We start from the raw sequence: 25,066 nt of genomic DNA on the forward strand, positions 1-25,066 counted from the left end.
AGGTTTTAATGAATTGTCAGAAGCATAACGTTACCGGTATGTCAAAATCAAACTTGAGAGCACTGCACAATTTAACAAAGTAAACAATACAACTGAAACCTAGCTACAGTAGTTAGGCATTGTGCTAAAGGATTCAATCCTACTGCATTTTATATATTTTTGTATAATTGACCTTTGAGTTGAGATTTACAGCAAAATATTTCAGAATTATATTTCTATGAGTACAGTAAGCCGGAGGTGGCTCACCCTGTCCCTCCTCCGTTCTGCTGGAAGACGACGAGCATGTAGAACAGCCTGCTTCTTGCGATTTGGACCTCGTCGTTTGCCGTTCGTTCTCCATAAACAATAATTGTCTTTTCAATGCTTCAATTTCATTTTCTCTTCGGCACATTTCCAAGCGTAAAACAGCAAACCCATCATCGAACATTTTACTTATTTCTGCCACCGCAGTTTTGGCCAACACATCCATAACTGAGCTTAATTTGGTTTGAAAAGTAACACAATTAGTCATATTCTCCTGGAACAACATTTTATCTGACTAGTGTTATGTTTCTAAAGATAATTTTCAGTCGGAAAGACAAACGTTAGTTAGCTAGCTACCACATTGATAGTTTTTACTTCCGCGAAAACAAACGAAGGGGAGGAGCGCCTGATCATATGATCTCCTACGGTGTCCGTAGAGGATAGATGTATAGACTGTGCGCTCGTATGACAGACAGCTACATGGCGTAGACGTATGCGGAAATAATATTTCATCTTGCTGCTCTGAACCAGTGATTTGGAAACTGAACTCATATAGAATTATTTGAGAAGTGTTAGCCAGTAGTTGTCCCGCTACTTATTAGGTAAGTTTGCGTCCCTATTTGTGACTTTCGGAAGACTTAGCTACAGTCACGCCCATTCAAAGTACTTGTAAATCTGGGTAGCCTAGCTACTTCAATGTGCCTTTTGATTACTACCTGCTTTTAGACTTTCATCCCTGTGCAGTTCCCACAATATTGTTCTATGGGCACAATGTATTCTAGTCTGGACATTCGTGTTTCTGTGTTATTATATTTGTAGGAAGAACATTGATGCGCTATACTTCTGGTCAAGGGCGTTAGTGCGCGTCCCTAACGCCCTGGACCAGAGCTAGGCAGTACTGTACCAATCTATCATTGTGTACAAGCACCACTTCAGTCTGGTGTTCTGGACATGGACAGAACAGCATTGGTGCATGGTTCTGGATTTGTCATTCATTTTAATGAGCCAGTCATATCTAAAGCACAAGACAATCTTTGTGTGTCGAGTGAACTTTGTTCTTTTTTACCACTCTCTTTGTCATACAAGCGACCCACCCAAACACATGAATGCCCTTTTGTATGTTTTACCGTTGACTGTTTAAATAAGACCTGGCTAGAATGCGGATGAACTGCTTATCTCTAACAAACGTAGTCAGTCGAGTTTCAAAGTTTACTTTCCACGTGCACAGGTTACAATAGGTGTAAAACAGTACAATGACATTCTTACCTTGAGGTACTGTGTAATCTGTTTGTCCTAGAGCTGTGTTTCTCAAACTCTCCTCGGGACCCCTAGGGGTGCACGTTTAGTTTTTTTGCCCTAGCACAACACAGCTGATTCAACTAATCATAAAGTTTTGATTATTTGAAACAGCTGTGTAGTGTTGGGGCAAAAACCAAACGGTGCACCTCTTGGGGTCCCGAGGACTGAGTTTGGGAAACGCTGTCCTAGATGTACTGTAAAAAGGACCCTCCCTGTGCTGAGTGAATATTTGCCTGACAGTCTATTGACCTGTCTTCCAGCAGAAATGAAGGTGCTGACTTTGCTCCAGCCTCATGGGGCCCAGGACCAGCAGGCTGCATCAGGGGGGCTCTACTCTAACTACCTTGGCCAGAGCATGGAGAACAGATGCCTGATCCATGCATCTGTGCTGCCTCAGGGATTCTCTGGACCAGTATCCCAGCCCTCCTCCTGCCCCTCTCTCCAGCCCTCCAGGCTCACCTCCACCACCTCCTCCCTCCTCTCCACTACCACCTCCTCCCTCACTTCTCCCTGTCTTACCTCCCCCCTCCTCACCTCTCCACTCCTCAGCACAGAGAACAAATTCCTAAAGAAGGATTCACTACTCTTCCCTCATTCCCTCTCTCTCCCCTCTCCCTCCCCCCTCACCCCTCTGTTCTCTTCAACCCTGGCACCCTCTACTCGTGTCCTGCCTCCTACCTGTTTTCTCCGCCCTCCGGTTCTGAATGTAGAAGAGCGGATGGGGGGAGAAGGAAGAATTAGGCAGCCTGCCTCTGAGGATGTTCTGTCCTCCTATGAAGAGATGACTGTGGTATATGGCACAATGCATCCTTTTCATTCGGGCTTTCTGTGATGTAGTTTGCACAAGGTCCCTTCCAATCCAGGCACATTTTGTTGTCATTGAAAGTGTTTTCTTTCCTCCTTATGAAATGGTAGGATTCTGACCAGGACAGCCTCATGGCTGAGGAGACTGAGGAATCCACAGAGATTCCTGTCCTGGACATGGTATTGGATGAAGAGAAGTTGGACCAAACCATGCCATTTGGGGAACAGGAGTTTGGTGAGATGGAGAGGGGGAAAGATGAACTGGAGGAAGAACTGAAAGACAAAAAGGTGAGGGAGTAGATTCTGCATTTAGTCTCGCACAGAAAACCATGTATCTCAACATCAACCTGAACCTCAAAACCATTCTCCCTCCCCTTTCCTGCTCTCTTTCTACCCCATAATTTATTTTCCTCACACTTTCCCTTCAATCAGTACCTGCTGCTGAACGAGGTGTGCTGTTCTCTGGTGAATAAGAGCACTGCTCCCGGTCAGAAGGACTGGGATGTAGAGGAAAGTGTCTGGAAAAGGATCCAGAACTTGTCCAAAGCCATCTCTAACGACGATCCCCAGTTTCTCCTCAAGGTGTGTGTTTCTGGAGAACCTCTCTTGGTGATGTCCAACTAGGGTCCTCTGGCTTTTCGGGTGCATTAAACAGTTATCCTATTTTACCATATTTTCCTATTCCCCTTTAGGTTGCAGTTTACACCAGACAGGAGTTGAACATCCGTATCACAGCTAACTTCCTTTTGGCTCTTGCTGCCCATCTGCCCACCACTAAGCCACACGTGCGTAGGTACTTCTGTGCAGCTGTGCAGCTACCCTCTGATTGGCTGGAAGTGGTGAGACTCTACAGCACGGTGAGTCTTGGTCAATGTCAGTGAATCTCTTACTAATCTCAACTGCTCTTTGTTTGTCTCTCTCTCTCTACATGTGACAGACTCAGTAAGGTACTGCACATGTTTGTCTCTCTCTGTCTCTCTCGGTCTCTGTGTGTGTCACAAGGTGTGTCACACACACAGACTCAGTAAGGTACTGCACATGTTTGCTCGTCTTGATCGCTTAATGAGTAGTTGTTTGGGAGGCAAGCTGATTTGTAGATCAGGGATTCTGTGCAGTGCTTTGCTCAGCCCGATCTACTGAATATCTCTCCTAACCATTCCACTGTGATGTCATCTTCAGTGTTTTGGCCACTCTTTACCCACCTGTCTGAAGAAAGCCCTGGGAGACAAGTTCAAGCAGTTCAACGAGTATCAGCTGGCCAAATACAACACACGCAAACATCGCTGCAAACACAGTTGCTCTAGACCCAAAGGCAAGGTACGGCAAGCGTGTGTACACACACACACACATACACCTTGTTTTTTCTCTTCTCCATCTTCTCTCTCTTTCTCTCCATCACAGAAACCATCCACTCAGCAGTTGGAAAAATGGGCCAACATGCTTGGAAGTGATGCCACCAATCTGCAGAAATATGTGAGTGTGGAGCTAGGTTTCTATCCTATTGGCGACGATTTTCATGTGAATATTCTAGAAAAATACTAAATTTCCCACTAGTGGTGTTTCCACCGAACAGACCTGTTGGCGGATAACAATCTGTGCATGATGACTTGGTGCACACAGTTTTCATGTACTGAATAAAAATGTGTTTTAATGCATTTTCAACTCTAGCGATTAGTTTTGTCACAGTCTGTTGTTAAATAGCACATTCTTGGCATGTGCACTCTAGCCAACAACAGCTGGCAGATACAGAGCGGGTAGGCTAGTCTAGATGATGAGATTATTATGGATAAGATTCATATTTTTAAGCATTGATCATCATGTCACTAGAATCAGACCCTCGATATTTAGTGGAAAGGAGCATCATGCTCATCGCTGTGCACTTTTGCCACCCTTTGAAGTTTATTTATTTAATCTGTAGCCTAATAAACTGCAATAAACTGAGTCGTAGTGGGAGGTTTATTAGGCTACAGATTAAATAAATGAACCACACACCATATCATCGCGTGATTACAAGTTTATATCGATATAATGGTTATTATATCACTATATGCGCATAAAGCTGTTTCCACTGCCATTTTCTTGCTAAATACATTTTACTGACACAAGAAGATCCCACCATGTCGAACAAATAAATTACCTGCCAGCATTTATTTACATTTTCTTTTTTTTCCGACAGTATGACTTTACTCGCATAAAACTTGGATGGAAACGTATTTTGTTTGTATATATTGTGTCGTATTTTGTGTGTACAGTCTTGTGTTCTCTAGCATGCTAATAATCTCTTTTAGCTGTTGTGATGTCTTGGGAAATGTTGATATGTAGCCTATACTGTGTGTGTGTGATATCTCTGTTTGAAGCTAGGAGATTATGAAGCTAGGACAGCAGTCCATAGCCTTACCCATCTTCTGAAAATATATAAACCCACAGCACCCCCCCTAGCTATTTTAAGATTTTGCATGAACTATAAGTTGCTCCGGATAAGAGTGTCTGCTAAATTACTATAATGTAAATGTTTGCAGTTGAAAATGAAGGAGAGACCAGTGGTGGATAAGAAGCAGAGTGAGTTCAGTCTGAAGAAGATGATCAAGAGGCTCCACATCAAAGAGCCTGCTCAGCATGTCCTGGCCATACTGGGAAAGCGGTACTGTATACCAAACACCGAAGTTCACAGATGTTTTTCTATTTTACAGATCCAAAGATCTATTAGCTAACATTTTTTTACTTTCTGAGCTGTATACAATCTCAATACTGTGCTTTGTATGTGTGTTTCAGGTACCCTGGTGACCCCAAGGCGTTCTCCCGCAGTGGGCTCAGTGGGGTGTGGGACAGGGAGCGGGCAGGGCAGCGCATGAAGCTCAAACAGCCAGACACATGGGAACGCAAACTCAGCCAAGAGGGAAACAAAGCCTCCACCTGGGAGAAACTGATAGGTATCGTTAAAAAACACACACACACACAAGTATTTCACTACTCGCATTAACATCTGCTAACCATGTGTATGTGACCAATGAAATTTGATTTGACACACACACTGTCACAGTGAATCAATGCTGCAGATTGTGGCTGTAATATTGTTATAATGCTGTCCTTATTTATTTTACAGACAGTAACTCTCTGCCCTTCATGGCAATGCTGAGGAACTTGAGGAATATGATAACCCAGGGCATCAGTGAGCGGCATCATCAGAAGATTCTGGGAAGACTGACCTTCAGGGTGAGTAACCATGAATAATCTTTTTTTTTTAAATTCCCACTTGTTTTATAATATGTTCAAGCAATCGGCAGAATAAATCATTGGACAAATAAGAAATATATTGTCAGCACATGTCCAACATCCATGTAGATTTTGACCACTAGGATGCAAGTCTAGCGGAGGATCAAATAAAAGTTAATTGCAGTAGGGAATACAGCATGTTTACATTAACACCCATATCCCAATAAAACACTGGTGTTGTTACAGAAAGCAGTGATTCAGAGCAGACAGTTTCCCTTCCGTTTCCTCTCCGCCTATAAGGTCATAATGGAGCTCAACAACATGGGTTAGTATCTTTCACACAAACATACACTCTTAACAACATCAATACATTCTAGTTTGGAGAAGTCTACAATTGATGTTGTCGGACAAAGCTTTACCTCCCTCTTTTAGCCCGTGCATCAGCGAACGCGGTCTCCAGCTCTAAGGAGATCCTCAGGGGCATTCTGAAGAAGATGCCTAAGAGCAAGCGCCTCAGTAGTCTGGATTGGGAGACGGCTGGGCAGAAGAGGCTGAGGGTGGCGTTAGGTGTGCCCTTTGTCTACCGCATCTACAACATGAAGAAGAGTCAGTTGAAGAAAGCCAGGTACAGACAGCAACACCGGGTATTCACCTGGGAGAGGAATCAGGTGATCCAGACAGGGAAACCAAGAGACATGGGAGATTTGATAATTAATATTTATCAGGTAGAGGAAGTCCAGAGGAAAACTGTAAAATTAAAATCTGCATTACTGTGTTTGCGTGATAATAATTAGATGTATGTTTATACTGAGTAAGGAGGATGCACCCTGAAGTGCGTGTGTGTCCACAGCCAGAGACTGTATTCGCAGGCCCTTCTGGAGCAGTACCGCAAGGCTCTGGAAACAGCAGTGCAGATCTCGTGCCGTTACAACGTGCCACCCCTCCCTGGTCGCACCGTGATCTTGTTCGCTGGTAACATGGGTGAGGACGACACCTGGAGCGCCACTCAGGACTTCTGCTGCCCGCCTGACGTAGAGGCAGAGAAATTAGATGAAGCTAAGGAAGAGAAACTCACACCCTCTGTAAGAACCCTCAACACACTACGTCCCTGACCAGAAACAACCCCTAGCCTCTACCCTCTACGCACTTGTGTAGATCTAAAATAAATGGGGAAGTATAGTGAGTATGGTAGCAGCTTCACCCTTCCCTCAGACATGCTATGTCACATTTTCTCCATATTGCTTAGTCTTGTCCAGTCCTCCCAGACAAGTGCCTAGTGAGTAGGGGCTAGGGATTTTTTTTCTAGATGGGGCCACACTCTACAACGCCTAGCAGCTGTAATCTGTGCTTATTACCGACCCTGCTGATTTGTGTATTTCCTCAGATGCAGGAGGTGGCAGTGTTACTGTCACTGATGATAGCCCACAGCGCTGAGCATCCCCAGCTGATCCACTTTTGCTTGTGGGGTTGTGCAGAAGTAGAGCTCAAGTCGGACGTGCTGTTGGATAATGTCAGGCATGTGATGAAGCAGGTAGAGGTGAGGCTGTCACTTCCTTTCCCTCATGTCTATCTACACACATTTGTAACGGTATCAATACACTTCCAACATAACGCCATCGCTGTGAAGTCCTTTTAAATAAACTGACGTGAATATTTAGTCTGATGTACTGGAGATTGATAGTAGAACGAATAATTTCTCTTACAGGAGGCTCAAAATGCCTATGACAAGCATGAAACATTCTCTTCTTTCATGACCAGAGAGATGACGCAGAAAAACAAGGTGTGTTTATTTGCACATTTTGGATTGTTTTCAGGGCTCCATTTGACTTAATTGTACTTTGAGTCGTGACCTTCCCGTCTTCATTCTCAGGTGGACAATATCATCGTGCTGGGGGATCGTTACTTGGATAATAACATGGACATAGCGCTTGACCGATACAGGAAGGATGTGAACAACAACGCCCTCATAGTGAAAATCTTCTTTGGGAAAGGGTAGGGGGTGCTTTTCTGTGTGCTGAGCAGCAGCATATCTCTGCCACGTAGGAGAGAGCAAGCGGTGGGCTGTCTCCATACATTTACTATTCTATGAGAAACTACCTTTTCTATAAGACCATGTAGTCACCCTGCTCGCTTTCTTTCCTGGAAGGAGCATTTTCAGTCCATGTTCTATATCCCCAGTGTGTTAACAGCTACAACCTTCACCGTGTATGTCCTGCCTCTGTCTGTTGCAGGACGATAGACCAATCCACAGACAGGAACTGTGTGGTACTCCAAGGCTTCAGCGAGCAGATCCTCAGGCAAGCTTTCTTCTCATTCACCCTCTTGTCTCTGACACACACACACACACACACACACACGCACACACACACGCACACACACACAGAGACATTGTGGCATGGTGTCTCTGAAGTGTTTGTTTAACTCTACAGGTTTGTGGCTGAAAGAGGCTCGTCTAGACTGCTGGATCACGTGGAGCACATAGACAAGCTGCATCACATTATCCCGCCACAGGGGGGTGCTAAAGAGGCTGAGCGAGAAGCTGCCGTCACCCCACTTCCTGCCACTCCAAAGCTGAGGTACTGTGGCAGGGCAGGTTGAATACGTTTCCTTCAAAACTGGTTTGGTTGTCCATGATTATCCATACTTGATGATTGGGCTGTCTCTGACAACAGGGTAGCCATAGGGTTACCAAGAGAACCACAGAGCTGAACGAACACGAAACAAACTGAGCATTACTCTTTTCTCTCCTCTTGCATCACTGACTTTGCTCTCTGTCCTACCTGTCTCTTTTTAGATGGCAAGGCGTGCGTGTGTTTGTCTCCTCCACGTTCAGAGATATGCACGCTGAGAGAGATGTTCTGGTGCGCAGTGTTTTCCCTGAGCTCCGGCGTCGTGCGGCGCCACACTGCCTCTACCTGCAGGAGGTGGAACTGCGCTGGGGGGTGACCGAGGAGGAGACTGGGCGTGTCGTGGAGCTCTGCCTCTCAGAGGTGTGCCGTAGCCAACTGCTGCTAGGCATTCTGGGAGAGCGATATGGACTGCTGCCTCCCCGTCCATCCCTACCAGACCTTCCACAATACAGCTGGGTAAGGCTTGCCTTCTCAAGAGGCTATCTTTCTTTCCATCTCTCTCCTTCTTAGTCCTACTAAGCTGTCTGGTTGCACAAAATGTCATGTTTTCTATCAGGAGAGAAGTTTTATTTGCAGCCACATCTAGTCAGAAGATATGCTTAATAAGATAAAGATATTTCATGATTTGGTTATCCTTCTCTACAGCTGGATTCTGCTCCATCAGGGTTGTCCATCACCGAGATGGAGATTCGACAGTTCCAGGCCCTTCATCCAGACACAGCTCAGAATCGCATGTTTTGCTACTTCAGGACACCCCATCTGTCTAGGTGCACTATCAAATCAGTCCACTTCACTTATCCAGGTTCACACCTTGAAAAATACTAATTTGTCCAATCGTTCATCTGCCAATGATTCATATGAACAATAAAATTATGACTGTATGCATTTGAATATTAAATAATATAATGTTAATTATCATCGTACAATGTTTGTTTCCTGATTTCTCAGGTCTGTTCCTGTGGCGTGGAGGTCAGACTTTGCTCCTGAGTCCAAGGAGGCTGAATGTAAGATGGCTGACCTGAAAAGAAGAATAGTGGATAGTGAAGCGAAAGTCACAGAAAAGTGAGCTCAGTTTTTGTTCCTTACACATTGTCTTGAAGTAGCTTTATTAAGATTATTGGTCTCATGGGCTCTGTCTGTCTCTGTCTCAGTTACCCCTGTGAGTGGGGTGGTGTTGTGGATGGGAAGCCCTATGTGAAAGGCCTGGAGGAGTTTGGGAAGGTGGTGCTGGAGGACCTTTGGGGGGCACTGTTGAAGCAGTTTGTGGAGGTCAGAGACTTTAAAAATGACAGACAACTTAACATTGAAGCCATTTTGGGTTCCACTTCCACCAATCATTGTATTGATGTTGTTTCTCTGACAGAAAACGGATGAAAGTGATTCCAGGTCAGATCTGTCAGAGCAAGAAGTGCACCAGGGCGCCTTGCAGCGGCAGTTCTTTGGCCGTGCCAAGCTGCTCTCTGGGGCGGTGGGGAAGGTGCAGGAGGCTCAGCTCAAAGGAGGAATGGTGCTGCTGGAGGGAGCTCCAGGAGAGGGCAAGACTGTCTTCATGGTAAACCATAGCAGCAGCTTTAGCAGAGATACACAAACCATTTATTCGCTCAGTATAACGATATATTCATATTTTAGTCCTACCCGGTTTCTGTAAGGTTTGTCTCATAAATTGTCTCCTCCCTTCACACAGGCTGCTCTGGCGAACGCCCTAAGAACTCCTACCAAGTCCCAGAAAACCCCTAGAGGTGATGTCATCTCCTACTCCACTGCTGCTACCCAATCAGCATGCGCTGTGGAAAATCTTCTACGCTGCCTTGTACAGTGGTTATGGAGAGGCAATGAAAAAGAAGACTTGCCTCTCCCTTCCTCTTATAAGTGAGTGCAGACAGCAAACATTTTATCCAGATTTTGTCAAATGGCCTTTCAATGACCCTGCCAATAAATGTTCTTGAGTCAATAGGAAGGGCCAATGCTGCTCAAGACTAATCCAACCATATCTGTTTTATCATAGAGATCTGCTGACAGAATTCCACTCCCAGTTGAGTGACACCAGGAAGGACCAATCACTGGCCCTGCTAGTTGATGGGGCAGAGCATGTGCAGGATGGTACAGGACAGCTGACCTCTGATTGGATACCACAGCACCTTCCTCAGGTCAGAAACTTAGCCTAAATGTACACAGACGTTTTCAGTTTATCTGTGTACATGGTGACCACAGGAGGTTGATGGCACCTTAATTGGGGAGGACGGGCTCGTGGTAATGCTGGAGTGGAATTGGAAACCATGCGTTTTTATTTTTTATTTTTATTTCACCTTTATTTAACCAGGTAGGCTAGTTGAGAACAAGTTCTCATTTGCAACTGCGACCTGGCCAAGATGAAGCATAGCAGTGTGAACAGACAACAACACAGAGTTACACATGGAGTAAACAATAAACAAGTCAATAACATGGTAGAAAAAAAGAGAATCTATATACAATGTGTGCAAAAGGCATGAGGAGGTAGGCAATAAATCGAATAATTACAATTTAGCAGATTAACACTGGAGTGATAAATCATCAGATGATCATGTGCAAGTAGAGATACTGGTGTGCAAAAGAGCAGAAAAGTAAATAAATAAAAGCAGTATGGGGGGTGAGGTAGGTAAATTGGGTGGGCTATATACCGATGGACTATGTACAGCTGCAGCGATCGGTTAGCTGCTCGGATAGCAGATGTTTAAAGTTGTTGAGGGAGATAAAAGTCTCCAACTTCAGAGATTTTTGCAATTCGTTCCAGTCGCAGGCAGCAGAGAACTGGAAGGAAAGGCGTCCAAATGAGGTTTTGGCTTTAGGGATGATCAGTGAGATACACCTGCTGGAGCGCGTGCTACGGGTGGGTGTAGCCATCGTGACCAGTGAACTGAGATAAGGCGGCACTTTACCTAGCATAGCCTTGTAGATGACCTGGAGCCAGTGGGTCTGACGACGAACATGTAGCGAGGGCCAGCCGACTAGGGCATACAGGTCGCAGTGGTGGGTCGTATAAGGTGCTTTAGTAACAAAACGGATGGCACTGTGATAAACTGCATCCAGTTTGCTGAGTAGAGTATTGGAAGCTATTTTGTAGATGACATCGCCGAAGTCGAGGATCGGTAGGATAGTCAGTTTTACTAGGGTAAGTTTGGCGGCGTGAGTGAAGGAGGCTTTGTTGCGAAATAGAAAGCCGACTCTAGATTTGATTTTGGATTGGAGATGTTTGATATGAGTCTGGAAGGAGAGTTTGCAGTCTAGCCAGACACCTAGGTACTTATAGATGTCCACATATTCTAGGTCGGAACCGTCCAGGGTGGTGATGCTAGTCGGGCGTGCGGGTGCAGGCAGCGAACGGTTGAAAAGCATGCATTTGGTTTTACTAGCGTTTAAGAGCAGTTGGAGGCCACGGAAGGAGTGTTGTATGGCATTGAAGCTCGTTTGGAGGTTAGATAGCACAGTGTCCAAGGAAGGGCCAGAAGTATACAGAATGGTGTCGTCTGCGTAGAGGTGGATCAGGGAATCGCCCGCAGCAAGAGCAACATCATTGATATATACAGAGAAAAGAGTCGGCCCGAGAATTGAACCCTGTGGTACCTCCATAGAGACTGCCAGAGGACCGGACAACATGCCCTCCGATTTGACACACTGAACTCTGTCTGCAAAGTAGTTGGTGAACCAGGCAAGGCAGTCATTAGAAAAACCGAGGCTACTGAGTCTGCCGATAAGAATATGGTGATTGACAGAGTCGAAAGCCTTGGCCAGGTCGATGAAGACGGCTGCACAGTACTGTCTTTTATCGATGGCGGTTATGATATCGTTTAGTACCTTGAGCGTGGCTGAGGTGCACCCGTGACCGGCTCGGAAACCGGATTGCACAGCGGAGAAGGTACGGTGGGATTCGAGATGGTCAGTGATCTGTTTGTTGACTTGGCTTTCGAAGACCTTAGATAGGCAGGGCAGGATGGATATAGGTCTGTAACAGTTTGGGTCCAGGGTGTCTCCCCCTTTGAAGAGGGGGATGACCGCGGCAGCTTTCCAATCCTTGGGGATCTCAGATGATACGAAGGAGAGGTTGAACAGGCTGGTAATAGGGGGTGCGACAATGGCGGCGGACAGTTTCAGAAATAGGGGGTCCAGATTGTCAAGCCCAGCTGATTTGTATGGGTCCAGGTTTTCCAGCTCTTTCAGAACATCTGCTATCTGGATTTGGGTAAAGGAGAAGCTGGGGAGGCTTGGGCGAGTAGCAGCGGGGGGGGCGGGGCTATTGGCCAAGGTTGGAGTCGCCAGGAGGAAGGCATGGCCAGCCATTGAGAAATGCTTGTTGAAGTTTTCGATTATCACGGATTTATCGGTGGTGACCGTGTTACCTAGCCTCAGTGCAGTGGGCAGCTGGGAGGAGGTGCTCTTGTTCTCCATGGACTTTACAGTATCCCAGAACTTTTTGGAGTTAGAGCTACAGGATGCAAATTTCTGCTTGAAAAAGCTGGCCTTTGCTTTCCTGACTGACTGCGTGTATTGGTTCCTGACTTCCCTGAACAGTTCCATATCGCGGGGGCTCTTCGATGCTATTGCAGTTCGCCACAGGATGTTTTTGTGCTGGTCGAGGGCAGTCAGGTCTGGAGTGAACCAAGGGCTATATCTGTTCTTAGTTCTGCATTTTTTGAACGGAGCATGCTTGTCTAATATGGTGAGGAAGTAACTTTTAAAGAATGACCAGGCATCCTCAACTGACGGGATGAGGTCAATATCCTTCCAGGGTACCCGGGCCAGGTCGATTAGAAAGGCCTGCTCGCAGAAGTGTTTTAGGGAGCGTTTGACAGTGATGAGGGGTGGTCGTTTGACCGCGGACCCGTAGCGGATACAGGCAATGAGGCAGTGATCGCTGAGATCTTGATTGAAGACAGCAGAGGTGTATTTGGAGGGCAAGTTGGTCAGGATAATGTCTATTAGGGTGCCCATGTTTACAGATTTAGGGTTGTACCTGGTGGGTTCCTTGATGATTTGTGTGAGATTGAGGGCATCTAGCTTAGATTGTAGGACTGCCGGGGTGTTAAGCATATCCCAGTTTAGGTCACCTAACAGAACAAACTCTGAAGCTAGATGGGCGGCGATCAATTCACAGATGGTGTCCAGGGCACAGCTGGGAGCTGAGGGGGGTCGGTAGCAGGCGGCAACAGTGAGAGACTTATTTCTGGAGAGATTAATTTTTTAAATTAGAAGTTCGAACTGTTTGGGCATAGACCTGGAAAGTATGACAGAACTTTGCAGGCTATCTCTGCAGTAGATTGCAACTCCTCCCCCTTTGGCAGTTCTATCTTGACGGAAAGTGTTATAGTTGGGTATGGAAATCTCAGAATTTTTGGTGGCCTTCCTAAGCCAGGATTCAGACACGGCAAGGACATCAGGGTTGGCAGAGTGTGCTAAAGCGGTGAGTAAGACAAACTTAGGGAGGAGGCTTCTGATGTTGACATGCATGAAACCAAGGCTTTTTCGATCACAGAAGTCAACAAATGAGGGTGCCTGGGGACATGCAGGGCCTGGGTTTACCTCCACATCACCCGAGGAACAGAGGAGTAGTAGGATGAGGGTGCGGCTAAAGGCTATCAAAACTGGTCGCCTAGAGCGTTGGGGACAAGGAATAAAAGGAGCAGATTTATGGCCGTGGTAGAATAGATTCTGGGCATAATGTGCAGACAGGGATATGGTGGGGCACGGGTACAGCGGAGGCAAGCCCAGGCACTGGGTGATGATAAGAGAGGTTGTATCTCTGGACATGCTGGTCTCAATGGGTGAGGTCACCGCATGTGTGGGAGGTGGGACAAAGGAGGTATCAGAGGTACGGAGAGTGGAACTACGGGGTCTATTGCAAACCAAAACAATGATAACTAGCCTGAACAACAGTATACAAGGCATATTGATATTTGAGAGAGACATACAGTAAGGCATAAAGTGATTGCAGGTCTTGATTGGGAGAGCTAGCTAAAACAACAGGTGAGATAACAGCAGCTAGTCAGCTAACACAGCAACAGCAGGTAAAAATGGCGACGACTAGGCAGAGAGGGTCGGATTAACTACACACAGAGCCTGAGTTAAAACACAGAGCCGACAGATAAAACACAAATAAACAGAATGGAGTACCGTGAATTAATGGACGGTCCGGCAGGCATCAGCTGTGTTTGATAACATTCCACCATGTGTTTGATGCCATTCTGTTCGCTCCATTCCAGACATTATGAGCCATCCTCCCCTCAGCAGCCTCCACTAATGGTGATGTAGTATCATATAGTATAGGATTTAACATAACGCATACAAAACTTCTACTCTTTCTTTTGTTGTGTTCTTCTGACAGGGTGTGTCTTTGGTGCTGAGTGTCACCTCCACTTCGGCCCTGCTGCAAGTCCTCGCCAAGAGGAAACGGGCCTTATTGTTTCCTTTAGGACAGCTTTCTTTGCCGGACAGAAAGGAGATAGTTCAGAAGGAACTTGGCATTTACGGGAAGAAGCTTAGTGACTCAGCTTTCAATAATCAGGTTATTATCTTTACATTTTAGTAATTTAGCAGCTGCTCTTATCCAGAGCAACTTACAGTAGTGAGTGGATACACTTTTGTACTGGTCTCCCGTGGTAATCAAACCCACAACCCTGGTGTTGCAAGCACCATGCTCTACCAACTGAGCCACATGGGACCCCATATCATCACTCTGAAAAGCCTACTAACAGTGTTGTGAATAGTATGACCTGCTCTGTATAATCTTGTCACCATTAATTAACTATTGTCTCTGTGTACCTGTATAGCTTCAGACCCTTCTGATGAAGAAGGGAGCAGTGAGTCCACTTTATCTACACCTGGCCTGTGAGGACCTGAGGAACTTTGCCTCTTTTGAAAAGGTCAGACATCATGCATGTCACATTGACCCGACCCATAGTCATGATGATCTGTGTCAGATGATGAGTAAGTGTCTGTGTTACAGATGAAGGAGAGCCTCCAGGCTCTTCCTCCGTCTCTGAGTGAGCTGGTGCAGCACAGCCTGAGCAGACTGCAGTCCCAGTACAGAGAAGTGGGACTGGGCTGGGCGTTGGCCGCCTTGACTGTCAGCAGCACCGGTGAGAGCCAGGGCACTTCAAAACCACCTTATTCACTAACTGCATCCACTGTCTTTTCAACACACACGGTTGAAGTCAGAAGTTTACCTTAGCCAAATACATTTAAACTGTTTTTCACAATTCTTGACATTTAATCCTAGTAAAAATTCCCTGTCTTAGGTCAGTTAGGATCACCACTTTATTTTAAGAATGTGAAATGTTAGAATAATAGTAGAGAGAATTACTTATTTCAGCTTTTATTTCTTTCATCACATTCCCAGTGGGTCAGAAGTTTACATACACTCAATTAGTATTTGGTAGCATTGCCTTTAAATTGTTTAACTTGGGTCAAATGTTTCGGGTAGCCTTCCACAAGCTTCCCACAATAAGGTGGGTGAATTTTGGCCCATTCCTCCTGACAGAGCTGGTGTAACTGAGTCAGGTTTGTAGGCCTCCTTGCTCGCACACGCTTTTTTAGTTCTGCCCACAAATGTCCTATAGGATTGAGGTCAGGGCTTTGTGATGGCCACTCCAATACCTTGACTTTGTTGTACTTAAGCCATTTTGCCACATCTTTGGAAGTATACTTTGGGTCATTGTTCATTTGGAAGACCCATTTGCAACCAAGCTTTAACTTCCTGACTGATGTCTTGAGATGTTGCTTCAATATATCCACATCATTTTCCTGCCTCATGATGCCATCTGTTTTGTGAAGTGCACCAGTTCCTCCTGCAGCAAAGCACCCCCACAACATGATGCTGCCACCCCCGTGCTTCACGGTTGGGATGGTGTTCTTCGGCTTGCAAGCCTCCCTCTTTTTCCTCCAAACATAACAATGGTCATTATGGCCAAACAGTTCTATTTTTGTTTCATCAGACCAGAGGACATTTCTCCAAAAAGTATGATCTTTGTCCCCATGTGCAGTTGCAAACCGTAGTCTGGCTTTTTTTAATGCCGGTTTTGCTTGCTGAGCGGCCTTTCAGGTTATGTCGATTATAGGACTCATTTCACTGTGGATATAGATACTTTTGTACCTGCTTTCTCCAGCATCTTCACAAGGTCCTTTGCTGTTGTTCTGGGATTGATTTGCACTTTTCACACCAAAATACGTTCATCTCTAGGAGACACAATGCGTCTCCTTCCTAAGCGGTATGACGGCTGCATGGTCCCATGGTGTTTATACTTGCGTACTATTGTTTGTACAGATGAACGTGGTACCTTCAGGCATTTGGAAATTGCTCTCAAGGATGAACCAGACTTGTGGAGGTCTACAATTGTCTTTCTGAGGTCTTGGCTGATTTCTCTTGATTTTCCCATGATGTCAAGCAAAGAGGCACTGAGTTTGAAGGTAGGCCTTGAAATACATTCACAGGTACACCTCCAATTGACTCAAATGATGTCTATCAGAAGATTCTAAAGCCATGACTTCGCTTTCTGGAATTTTCCAAGCTGTTGAAAGGCACAGTCAACTTAGTGTATGTAAACTTCTGACCCACTGGAATTGTGATGCAGTGAATTATAAGTGAAATAATCTGTCTGTAAACAATTGTTGGAAAAATGACTTGTCATGCACAAAGTAGATGTCCTAACCGACTTGCCAAAACTATAGTTTGTTAACAAGAAATTTTTGGAGTGGTTGAAAAAATGAGTTTTAATGACTCCAACCTAAGTGTATGTAATCTTTTGACTTCAACTGTACGTCCTATATGTTACCCAAAACCTAATTTGGACATGCACTCCTTACCTGGTGGCTGATGGTGGTGTGGACCAACTTTTAGATCTGCTCAAGTGACTCCAGTGGCTAAAATCTACCACTCACTAATATTCATACCCTACTTACTAATCACGTTTAATCATCTCACTCAGCAATGGTGCTCTGTGACATGTCATGACAATTCCCCCCTGGTTCCATTGCAGGCCTGAGGGAGAGAGACCTATATGCCATACTGAACATGTGCAATGGCCTGACCTCTGGAGGTGAGAAGGCAACATGGCAGGATATGCTGCACTTGGCCAGAAAGCCCATAAAGCGTGTCCCAATGGCAACCTTCTCCCACATGGTGCGGAGTCTACAGAGGTATGAGACTGTGTCAAATGATGGGCAGTTGGAGGTCAGACTTGGGTTGATGAGGCAATCAAACTAATATTGGCTGATGTTCAATTCTCTACCCTTCTCCCAGAAGTGTTCACTCCCTCTCATGGAATGCGCTGTTGTAAGGAGTTGAACGTTAAAACAGTCCATCTCTTTGTTGTTCTGCAGCCTGATTGATCCATCCCACTGTTACGGCCCGGATGACCTCCTGGCACTGACCAATCCCGAGGTCAAGCTGGCCTTTAAAAAAGAGCTTCTCCTACCAGGAGAGGCTGACTGGACCAGGGCTCATATCCTGTTGGCAGGTAGCTACTATTATAAAGATCCTACACACAAATTCCCTGCTTACATCTGTATATAATCAAACATGGATACACAAGGATTTGTTTATTTCTCTCTCAGCCCATCTTTGGGTGCTGGCAGATCCTCAGGGAACATGTACATTTCTTCACTGTGAGGCCAGTTCCATCTTGAACCTGCCATTCCACCTGGTCAGTGACACTTCCTCTAGCTTTTAACCTCTCTCCCAGTTGACCTCTGTGTCACTGACCACACCTTAACACTTGGTTGTCTTTGGTCAGATGAGAAGTGGCCAGTGGGAGGCGCTGCATTGCCTGCTCTCTAGTTATAATTTCCTGTTTGCCAACGTGCGCCATGGCCTCCTGCACCACCTCCTGGAGACCTACAGCTTGTTTGGTAAGTCACCTCTCTGGAGAAATGGAAGTACTTCATTTGATGATGGGTGTTAGGTTATCTAGTAACTTTTAGTCTACTCTACTTCCACTTTTATTATTCTCTTCACTGCAGGCAAGAGGTTTGAGTCGGAAGGTATTGGTTCATGGGACACTTTAGGTAAAATAATTGATCCCTTTTTACCGGTTACCTGCATAGAAAAGTCTCTAGAATCTGTTCCTCAGACAGAAAGCCCAGAGTTGAGTCTTCCTCTCCTTTTTCCTCTGAAGACCAGAGCGGTCTGACAGATTGTGTCGGGTTCCTGAAGCGCCATGCTCCCATCCTGTCCTCATGGCCAGCCCTGTTTCTGCAGCAAGCTCTCAACGAGCCCAACCACACTGACGCCCATGTATGGGCACAAGGCATGATGGGGAAAGGGGTGCATGTGATGAGGTGGCTGAACAATGAACAACATACCCAGACGGAAACCAGGTAGCTAATCTGATTTTTACAGTTAGACCATATTGACCTCTGTGTTCCCTACCTCAGTGAGTTAGTTATATTGTTATCTTAGTGATGCTGGTGTCCTCTGTTACCACAGTAAGCTGGTCTGCACCTTCTCCTCTGAGCCCACCTGTGTGGTTGTGAGTCCAGGGGGTGGGGTCATGGCAGTAGGGACTGGACAGGGCACCCTCCACCTCGTCCACACCGAGACTGGACAGGTAAACTCCTGCTCTCTTTTCATAACAACAATATGCCACTGACCTATCAGACTAGGAAAGGACTTACTACTGACTATATGCCACCATCAGCACTAAAATATGACAGTAATATCTTTCAAATGCTCCATCTTTGTATCTAAGTCCATTTTACCTTGACCGTTAACAGGAAGTGAGGTCACTGGTGAGCAGCTGTGACGGAATCTCAGGATGTGTCTTCCTGAGGGAGGGGCTTATGGGAACTACTTCATTTGATGGACAGATTGAATTGTGGGATGTTGAGAATGGCTGCAGGTGAGACAATGCTTGGAGTAAAAAAAAAGTTCCCAAGGCCAATATGGGATTACGAAATTCCGAATCTTGCAGACATACAAAATGGTCAACTGTCCTGTCTTTCTAGAACTGCCCTCATCAATGGCCACTCAAACAGAATAACAGGAAGTGACGTCAGTGCAGACAGGAAGCACCTTGCAACTGTGTCTCTGGACTTAAGCCTTAAAGTGAGTCTCACATCAAGACTATGCCAGTCGCTCTGATTACTACTTCAGCCATTCATTTGAACGTTGATGTTATCAATGTTATTCTCCACAGGTGTGGTCATCTCCAAAGGGCAGTCTGGTCACAGCCCTCTCCAGCACTAGCCCTCTGAACTGTGTGACCTTTGACCCCGAAGGTCATCTTGTGGCAGCTGGGGGTTGGGATGGGGCTGTGCGTCTCTGGAACTGGCTGAAGGGTGAAGTTACGGTGAGTCGAATGAAGGACCATATTGCAGCGAGAGATGTCACACTGTTAAATGTTTTATTCGCTCGTTGTTTTAAAACAACCTTTCTTTCATCCTTCCTCCCTTCCAGACTCTCTCTGGTCATCAGACGTCAGTACGCAGTCTGTCTTTCTCTCCCTCCTCTTCTCTGCTATGCTCTGGCTGTCTGTCTGGAGAGGTGAGGATGTGGTCAGTTCCAGCTTCTACCTGTGTGGGGCGCTACCAGGCTCACAGCGGATCTACAGAGGTGCTCACCTTCCTGCTGGGAGGGACAGTACTTCTGAGTGCTGGATCTGACCGCACGGTGAGAAGGATGGTTTACCTACACACACACAGGGAAGATCTCAATTGCATACTCCTTGCATCCTCTCCTTGTCAAAACCCAGGAGAAGTTTCAAAACCCATTTCTCATCCAATGGGTTTTGAGGAGATGAGGAGAGCGGATGCGAGGAGTAAGCAATTGAGATCTTACCATATGCACACACACACTTTGAGAGGTTCCTTATTTGCCTGTCCCCCCTTCCTCCACAGGTCCAGTTATGGTCAGGTGGTCTGGGTCGCTCTGTGAATGTATTTGGAGAATCCAAGGTATGCTGTTCCACTCATGTTTCAGAAGTTCCTCAATTTCCATTTCTGTCACTTGGAATCTCAAAAATCACTTTGTTTGCCTTGACAGGAGTCTGTTATTCAGAAGGGAAAGAAGATGTCAACCACGGAGCCCGCTGCTCTATGTGTGGCTGTCGCTGGTGGTTATGCTGCAGTGGGTTACCATGGTGATGGGTTGAAGCTCTTCAGTCTTGAATCAGGTATATGGTTTTAGGTTTGCCAACAAACACAACTCTGCAAGCCAAGGAAATGAATAAATTGAATGAATCACTTAACACACCCCAACCCTATTTTGCAGGTGAGAGGACATGGGCTAGCAAGGACCTGCGGGTGTCTATCCTCTGCCTGATGTGGCTGGCTGCAGACGAACCTGAGCTGCTGGTGTCTGGGGGCGGGGACCAGCGGCTGAGGGTGTGGAGACAGGAGGAGGAGGAGAAGGCAGGCATGGTGCTGCTGGGATGTTTTGGGGTGCAACAAGGCCCCATCCTGGCCCTGGCACAAAACTCCTCTTATCTGGCCTCTGCCTCAGGTCAGACCAATAACTTAAACACTCAGTTGAACAATAGTAAACTCATTTTGTACTAATCACTAATTAATCTAATCATTTTATTAACAATTTGCTAACTTTCTCCATCGCTTTCCTCAGATGACTGCTCCATTGCTCTGTGGGCAGTGAAGGACTTGACCTCTGACCCCTGGGTTGACCCCAGTGTGATCTCTGTCCTGAGAGGTCACAGTGGAGGGGTCACCTGCCTGGCCTTCAGTCTAACTGGGGAGGAGTTGCTGTCTGGTGGAAAAGATCAGGTATAGGTTTAAAGAGTGTTCATATGAGTTTCGGTTGGTGTGTAATCTCAGTTAACCCAGAACTAAAGTGGTCAGATGCTCGATTTAAGTTCTGAGTCCATACGTGTTAAAGGAAGAGGGAGAATGAGGATCGGAACTAAGAGCTCCACCCGCTCTCTTTGCAAGTTACGGGCAAGTCTATGGGCCAAATGTCCCCTTCAGAAATGTGAAAGTTGCGAACACCTGTGAAATCGTGTTTTGTCCAAATAACCTGTAGCGGTATTTATTAGAGAGGGGTAAAGAAAGATTTTGTTCGGGCGCCAGGCAGGTATTAACCATGCCGAAAGGAAAAGAGTAGAATAGAGAGAGTACCACTACCAGACCCACACACATCAGCAGAAGAGATTGCCTAGAGTGTAGCCTGTTTACCAGATAGCCAGTGGAGAGAAAAGAGAATACACACCCTATAAAACCCACATCACACCACAGGGGTGACCCCACCAAGAATACCTCATATAATAATAATGGCAGAGCAATTTATTAATTAACAGCAACTTCATACAAGAAAGAACCCAGTCATCAACAGAGGATTTGCAATAATCTGTATTCTCTTCCAGTGGATGAGTGCAGAGGGTATGAATGTGGGGGGTGTTCATAGACACAACAAAGGCCTTAAAAATGTCCACAATCTTCTCAGTCACATGTCATTAGTACACACCACCTCAATACAGTTCAACTAACAATACCCAACTTGCAAGCAACCTCCCTTTTAACTAAAATGTCCACCCAAATACTTCTGGCAGGGCAATAATAGTCCAGCTCTAATGAACTTCAATGGGAAGTGCATTTGAAAAATAGAGAGTCTGTTGCAGGGTAAAGAACTGGAACGATAGATGAAAGAGAACGAGAGATTTTAGCTGTGGTCTTCAGGCGTGCCGGTGTACTGTCTGACTGTCCGTTGGTTTCTATGTTTAAGCTTCGCAACAATGTTGCTACTAATCCATGCGATCCATAACCGGCGTGGTCCCAAACGAAAACAACCTCCTTCCTTACTGCTCATGCGCTCTTAAAGTGGCAGTGCACGGTGAAGGCTCCGTGCAGGATTTCGCCACAAACCATTGACAAAAAACCCAAGCACTGAAACTAATGCTGCTCGTTATCTCATGTATCCCATTGTGTCATAACAGATCTACGGTACCAGTTGTTTACATAGTCAGTCCACGAGAGATTAGTTGGTGTGTTGCAATTTTACTTTTATTGTGAATAGTGGGGATGTTGTTGATGGAAACAACCAAGAATATTAAGAGCTGTCTGTTACTTGTGACAGTTGTAGTGATAATGTGACTTTCTTTTCAGGTTCTAATGGTGTGGAACGCCAGTTCCTCTCCTCCTACTCTCATTCAGTCTCTACCACACTGCCATGGAGACTGGATAACTGGCTGTGTCTGGGGCCCAAACTGTGTGGTGAGTGTCTGTATAGTGTTTTTTTCTTCTATGACTTTGTCCTTTTGTTGCCTGTTTTTTTCTGATGATAATTCCCATTTCAACTAGAAAGAGACTTCTGAATTAAACCCAAGTAACTTACTGTCTGTTTGTCTCTCAGGTGAGCTGTTCCAGTGACTGCAAGATCCGTATGTGGGACCTACAGAAAGGTCGCAGTGTGAGAGAGATCCTGGCGAGATCCTCCCTCAGTGCAGTCTGCTGCCTGGTGAGTCTAACAATAGGGGGCAGTGTGGACCTCTCTAAAATGGTACTGGATGGATGGCTTTAAACTGTAGTGTTAATGGAGAAGGTGTTGAGGGGGGAAAAAGTCTGTCATCACGGCAAAATTGTGGTGTCTATATGTAATGAGGCACTGTAAGTTGTGATGGTGTTTCCATTTTGTCTTGATGATGTTTGTGTTGTCTTGGGGGGTCTGCAGGGAGAATTTGTGATAGCAGGCTGTGCCGAGGGGGAGCTGCACGTGTGGAAATGGGATTCAGGGATGGAAATCAGCAGGATTTCAGCTCACAGGTCACGCATACACCACTGCTCTGTGATACCTGACCCAGGTACTGCACATTTACTAAATACTTAAACATATTAATATTATTCCCCTTTTAAAAAAATACTATGATACACATACCATTGTGGTCATTTATTGTTCCTAAATGTTTTATATTCAGACAAGACCAAGGAGACTAAGCAGGAGGATATGGTGGTTGCTACGGCGTCTGATGATGGCACAGTGAAGCTGTGGCACCCCTTCCAGGTGGGATTAATGCAATTTGCTTGTAATTTCTAGGATTTAGGTTGATTTGAATAAGATACATGTATCAATACGCAGTGGTGCTTGGTCTGATTGTCTCTTTGCCTCCTAATTCTAGGTACAGCATCACAGCACCTTGCAAGGCCACAGCGGAGGGATACATGGAGCAGTCTCAAAGCAGGAAGGAGTCCCGGCATTCCTCACTGTGTCTCAAGATCGGTCGTTGAGGTCTTGGAGCGTTGCTGCAGCAATGGGTAACACATTTATCAACCTAAACCAATCCTCCCATTTCTATACTTGTTTTATTGATTAATTTCCCCTCTTTATTTTTTCCTCCAGAGAGTCCTCTCAACCGGAGGGGCACTGTTACCGCTCTGTCCTTCTGCCAGAGTGGGGATTTGCTACTGTCTGGCTATGAGTCTGGCAGAGTGGAGCTATGGAAACACAATTCTGCAGTTGGCCACAAAAAGGTATCTCCATACAGTGCCAACCATTCAGCACCTTGTAGTGTTATTGTGATTCTCTCAATGACTAATAGAGCAAAGTTGATTTATCTTTGATTTGCTTGTGTCGCTCAGGTGTCTGACAGTAGTGTAACAGCGATATGCTCCATGCCTGATGACCAGTTTGCTGTGGGATGCAGGCAACGCTCTGTGTCAGTGTGGAAGGTGGAGTGGAATCCTCAGCACAACGCTGCAAGGTCAGCTCTTGGCCATTATATGTCAAGTTTTCACACTATGGCGACGGTTGCTATAGGCCCAATTTGGCATTTGTAAGAGATTGATTCAGGCAATATCTGCTGGTTGCAAATTTGTAAAACTTTCAGTAGTACATGGATTAAAGTTTAGTCAACATTTGTTCTTGTTCTCCTGCATTGCATGCCGGCAAAGACTGTCATCCTTTTGTCCCTAGTCTGTTGAAGGTGTCCACATACTCAGTGCCTACCCCAGTGATGCACCTGTACTACTGCTCCATCCTGCTGGGAACCTGTGAGGATGGAAATATCATCAATGTCCTCGCTGACGCTGATAGAGAGATTGACAAGTAAAGCGCTCGCTCACTCACTCACTTATGGTATACACATTATTAGATGAAAAATACTGACTTGAAATGTACATAAATTGCAGTTGGAAGGATAACACACACATTCTTGGGATGGTGGCCAATGATGAAAAAAGCACTTGGCTGGTGGGCGAAAAGAAAGGACAGATTGTGCTTGGCTTCATGGTAAGTTTACCACCATCACCGACATAATCATCATCAATGACAACACTGCTGCTGTTTTAGATTGTTTTAATAAGAGTTATATTGGTAGGACCATATTATAATCTATCTGCCTTCCCTAGTATGCCATGGGCCCAAAGACTGACCTGCAGTCATCATGTGGTAAAATTGAGCTAGAAATGGAGGAGACTTGTGGTGGAAAAGGTGGCTGGATAACTGCTGTGACTGTGGAGAGAGGTAGCTGCACTGCAGTACAATGACACTCACATACTCATATTAATTTTGATACTACTTGTGAATCATCTGTAAATTAATAATTTATTAACTGCACTGTAATTTGTGTCCTGTCTCCAGAGTTGGTGGTGTGTGGAGATTCCAAGGGGAATATGTGGTTCAACCAGCCACCAAATACGAACTCCTGGAGCAGCAGGAAACCTGTAAGATCTCTCCCCTTTTCTCTGATGGTGACTGTCTTGAAGAGGAAACTGTTGTCTTATTTTTCTATGATAATTTTGATGGATTTTCCCTAGGCACACAGTGACAGGATCAGTGTTCTGAGACTCACCAACAGCACTATCATCTCGGCGTCCCATGACAGAACGGTCAAAATGTGGGACAGAAACACCAAGAAACAGGTGCATGTCATTCTAACTCTTTCACGCACTCAAATCATTTCACAAAGAAC

At 45.6% G+C, this 25,066-nt stretch overlaps 1 protein-coding gene across 3 annotated transcripts in view; it reads left to right on the forward strand.

Moving 5' to 3' along the window:
- The first annotated feature begins 688 nt into the window (after nt 1–688).
- Nucleotides 689–25,066, forward strand: part of tep1 (telomerase-associated protein 1) — a 28,130-nt gene continuing 3,752 nt past the window's right edge. Inside the window, exons 1-55 of one of the 3 annotated variants that reach the window (XM_071361393.1) lie at nt 689–845; nt 1,806–2,332; nt 2,458–2,634; nt 2,779–2,928; nt 3,039–3,203; nt 3,526–3,663; nt 3,748–3,819; nt 4,866–4,987; nt 5,119–5,276; nt 5,450–5,559; nt 5,806–5,884; nt 5,992–6,184; nt 6,410–6,641; nt 6,944–7,096; nt 7,265–7,339; nt 7,430–7,551; nt 7,791–7,856; nt 7,989–8,135; nt 8,354–8,645; nt 8,835–8,956; nt 9,138–9,251; nt 9,341–9,458; nt 9,553–9,741; nt 9,874–10,058; nt 10,195–10,336; nt 14,545–14,724; nt 14,990–15,082; nt 15,166–15,298; nt 17,195–17,354; nt 17,538–17,674; nt 17,772–17,860; nt 17,951–18,065; nt 18,177–18,221; nt 18,332–18,533; nt 18,643–18,763; nt 18,930–19,054; nt 19,161–19,260; nt 19,352–19,504; nt 19,612–19,824; nt 20,052–20,108; nt 20,197–20,326; nt 20,425–20,655; nt 20,773–20,930; nt 22,266–22,373; nt 22,513–22,617; nt 22,831–22,960; nt 23,075–23,160; nt 23,276–23,411; nt 23,497–23,627; nt 23,736–23,857; nt 24,070–24,201; nt 24,285–24,384; nt 24,504–24,618; nt 24,736–24,818; nt 24,912–25,016. In XM_071361393.1, the coding sequence (XP_071217494.1) occupies nt 1,808–2,332; nt 2,458–2,634; nt 2,779–2,928; nt 3,039–3,203; nt 3,526–3,663; nt 3,748–3,819; nt 4,866–4,987; nt 5,119–5,276; nt 5,450–5,559; nt 5,806–5,884; nt 5,992–6,184; nt 6,410–6,641; nt 6,944–7,096; nt 7,265–7,339; nt 7,430–7,551; nt 7,791–7,856; nt 7,989–8,135; nt 8,354–8,645; nt 8,835–8,956; nt 9,138–9,251; nt 9,341–9,458; nt 9,553–9,741; nt 9,874–10,058; nt 10,195–10,336; nt 14,545–14,724; nt 14,990–15,082; nt 15,166–15,298; nt 17,195–17,354; nt 17,538–17,674; nt 17,772–17,860; nt 17,951–18,065; nt 18,177–18,221; nt 18,332–18,533; nt 18,643–18,763; nt 18,930–19,054; nt 19,161–19,260; nt 19,352–19,504; nt 19,612–19,824; nt 20,052–20,108; nt 20,197–20,326; nt 20,425–20,655; nt 20,773–20,930; nt 22,266–22,373; nt 22,513–22,617; nt 22,831–22,960; nt 23,075–23,160; nt 23,276–23,411; nt 23,497–23,627; nt 23,736–23,857; nt 24,070–24,201; nt 24,285–24,384; nt 24,504–24,618; nt 24,736–24,818; nt 24,912–25,016 (7,641 nt within the window). In that variant the 5' untranslated portion in view covers nt 689–845; nt 1,806–1,807. Of the gene's footprint in view, nt 846–1,802; nt 2,333–2,457; nt 2,635–2,778; nt 2,929–3,038; nt 3,204–3,525; nt 3,664–3,747; nt 3,820–4,865; nt 4,988–5,118; nt 5,277–5,449; nt 5,560–5,805; nt 5,885–5,991; nt 6,185–6,409; nt 6,642–6,943; nt 7,097–7,264; nt 7,340–7,429; nt 7,552–7,790; nt 7,857–7,988; nt 8,136–8,353; nt 8,646–8,834; nt 8,957–9,137; nt 9,252–9,340; nt 9,459–9,552; nt 9,742–9,873; nt 10,059–10,194; nt 10,337–14,544; nt 14,725–14,989; nt 15,083–15,165; nt 15,299–17,194; nt 17,355–17,537; nt 17,675–17,771; nt 17,861–17,950; nt 18,066–18,176; nt 18,222–18,331; nt 18,534–18,642; nt 18,764–18,929; nt 19,055–19,160; nt 19,261–19,351; nt 19,505–19,611; nt 19,825–20,051; nt 20,109–20,196; nt 20,327–20,424; nt 20,656–20,772; nt 20,931–22,265; nt 22,374–22,512; nt 22,618–22,830; nt 22,961–23,074; nt 23,161–23,275; nt 23,412–23,496; nt 23,628–23,735; nt 23,858–24,069; nt 24,202–24,284; nt 24,385–24,503; nt 24,619–24,735; nt 24,819–24,911; nt 25,017–25,066 lie in introns of all 3 variants that reach the window. The other 2 variants (XM_071361394.1, XM_071361395.1) reach the window with 2 other exon arrangements.

This window comes from Salvelinus alpinus, chromosome 23 (genome assembly GCF_045679555.1).
Source record: "Salvelinus alpinus chromosome 23, SLU_Salpinus.1, whole genome shotgun sequence".
Classification (NCBI taxonomy): domain Eukaryota; kingdom Metazoa; phylum Chordata; class Actinopteri; order Salmoniformes; family Salmonidae; genus Salvelinus; species Salvelinus alpinus.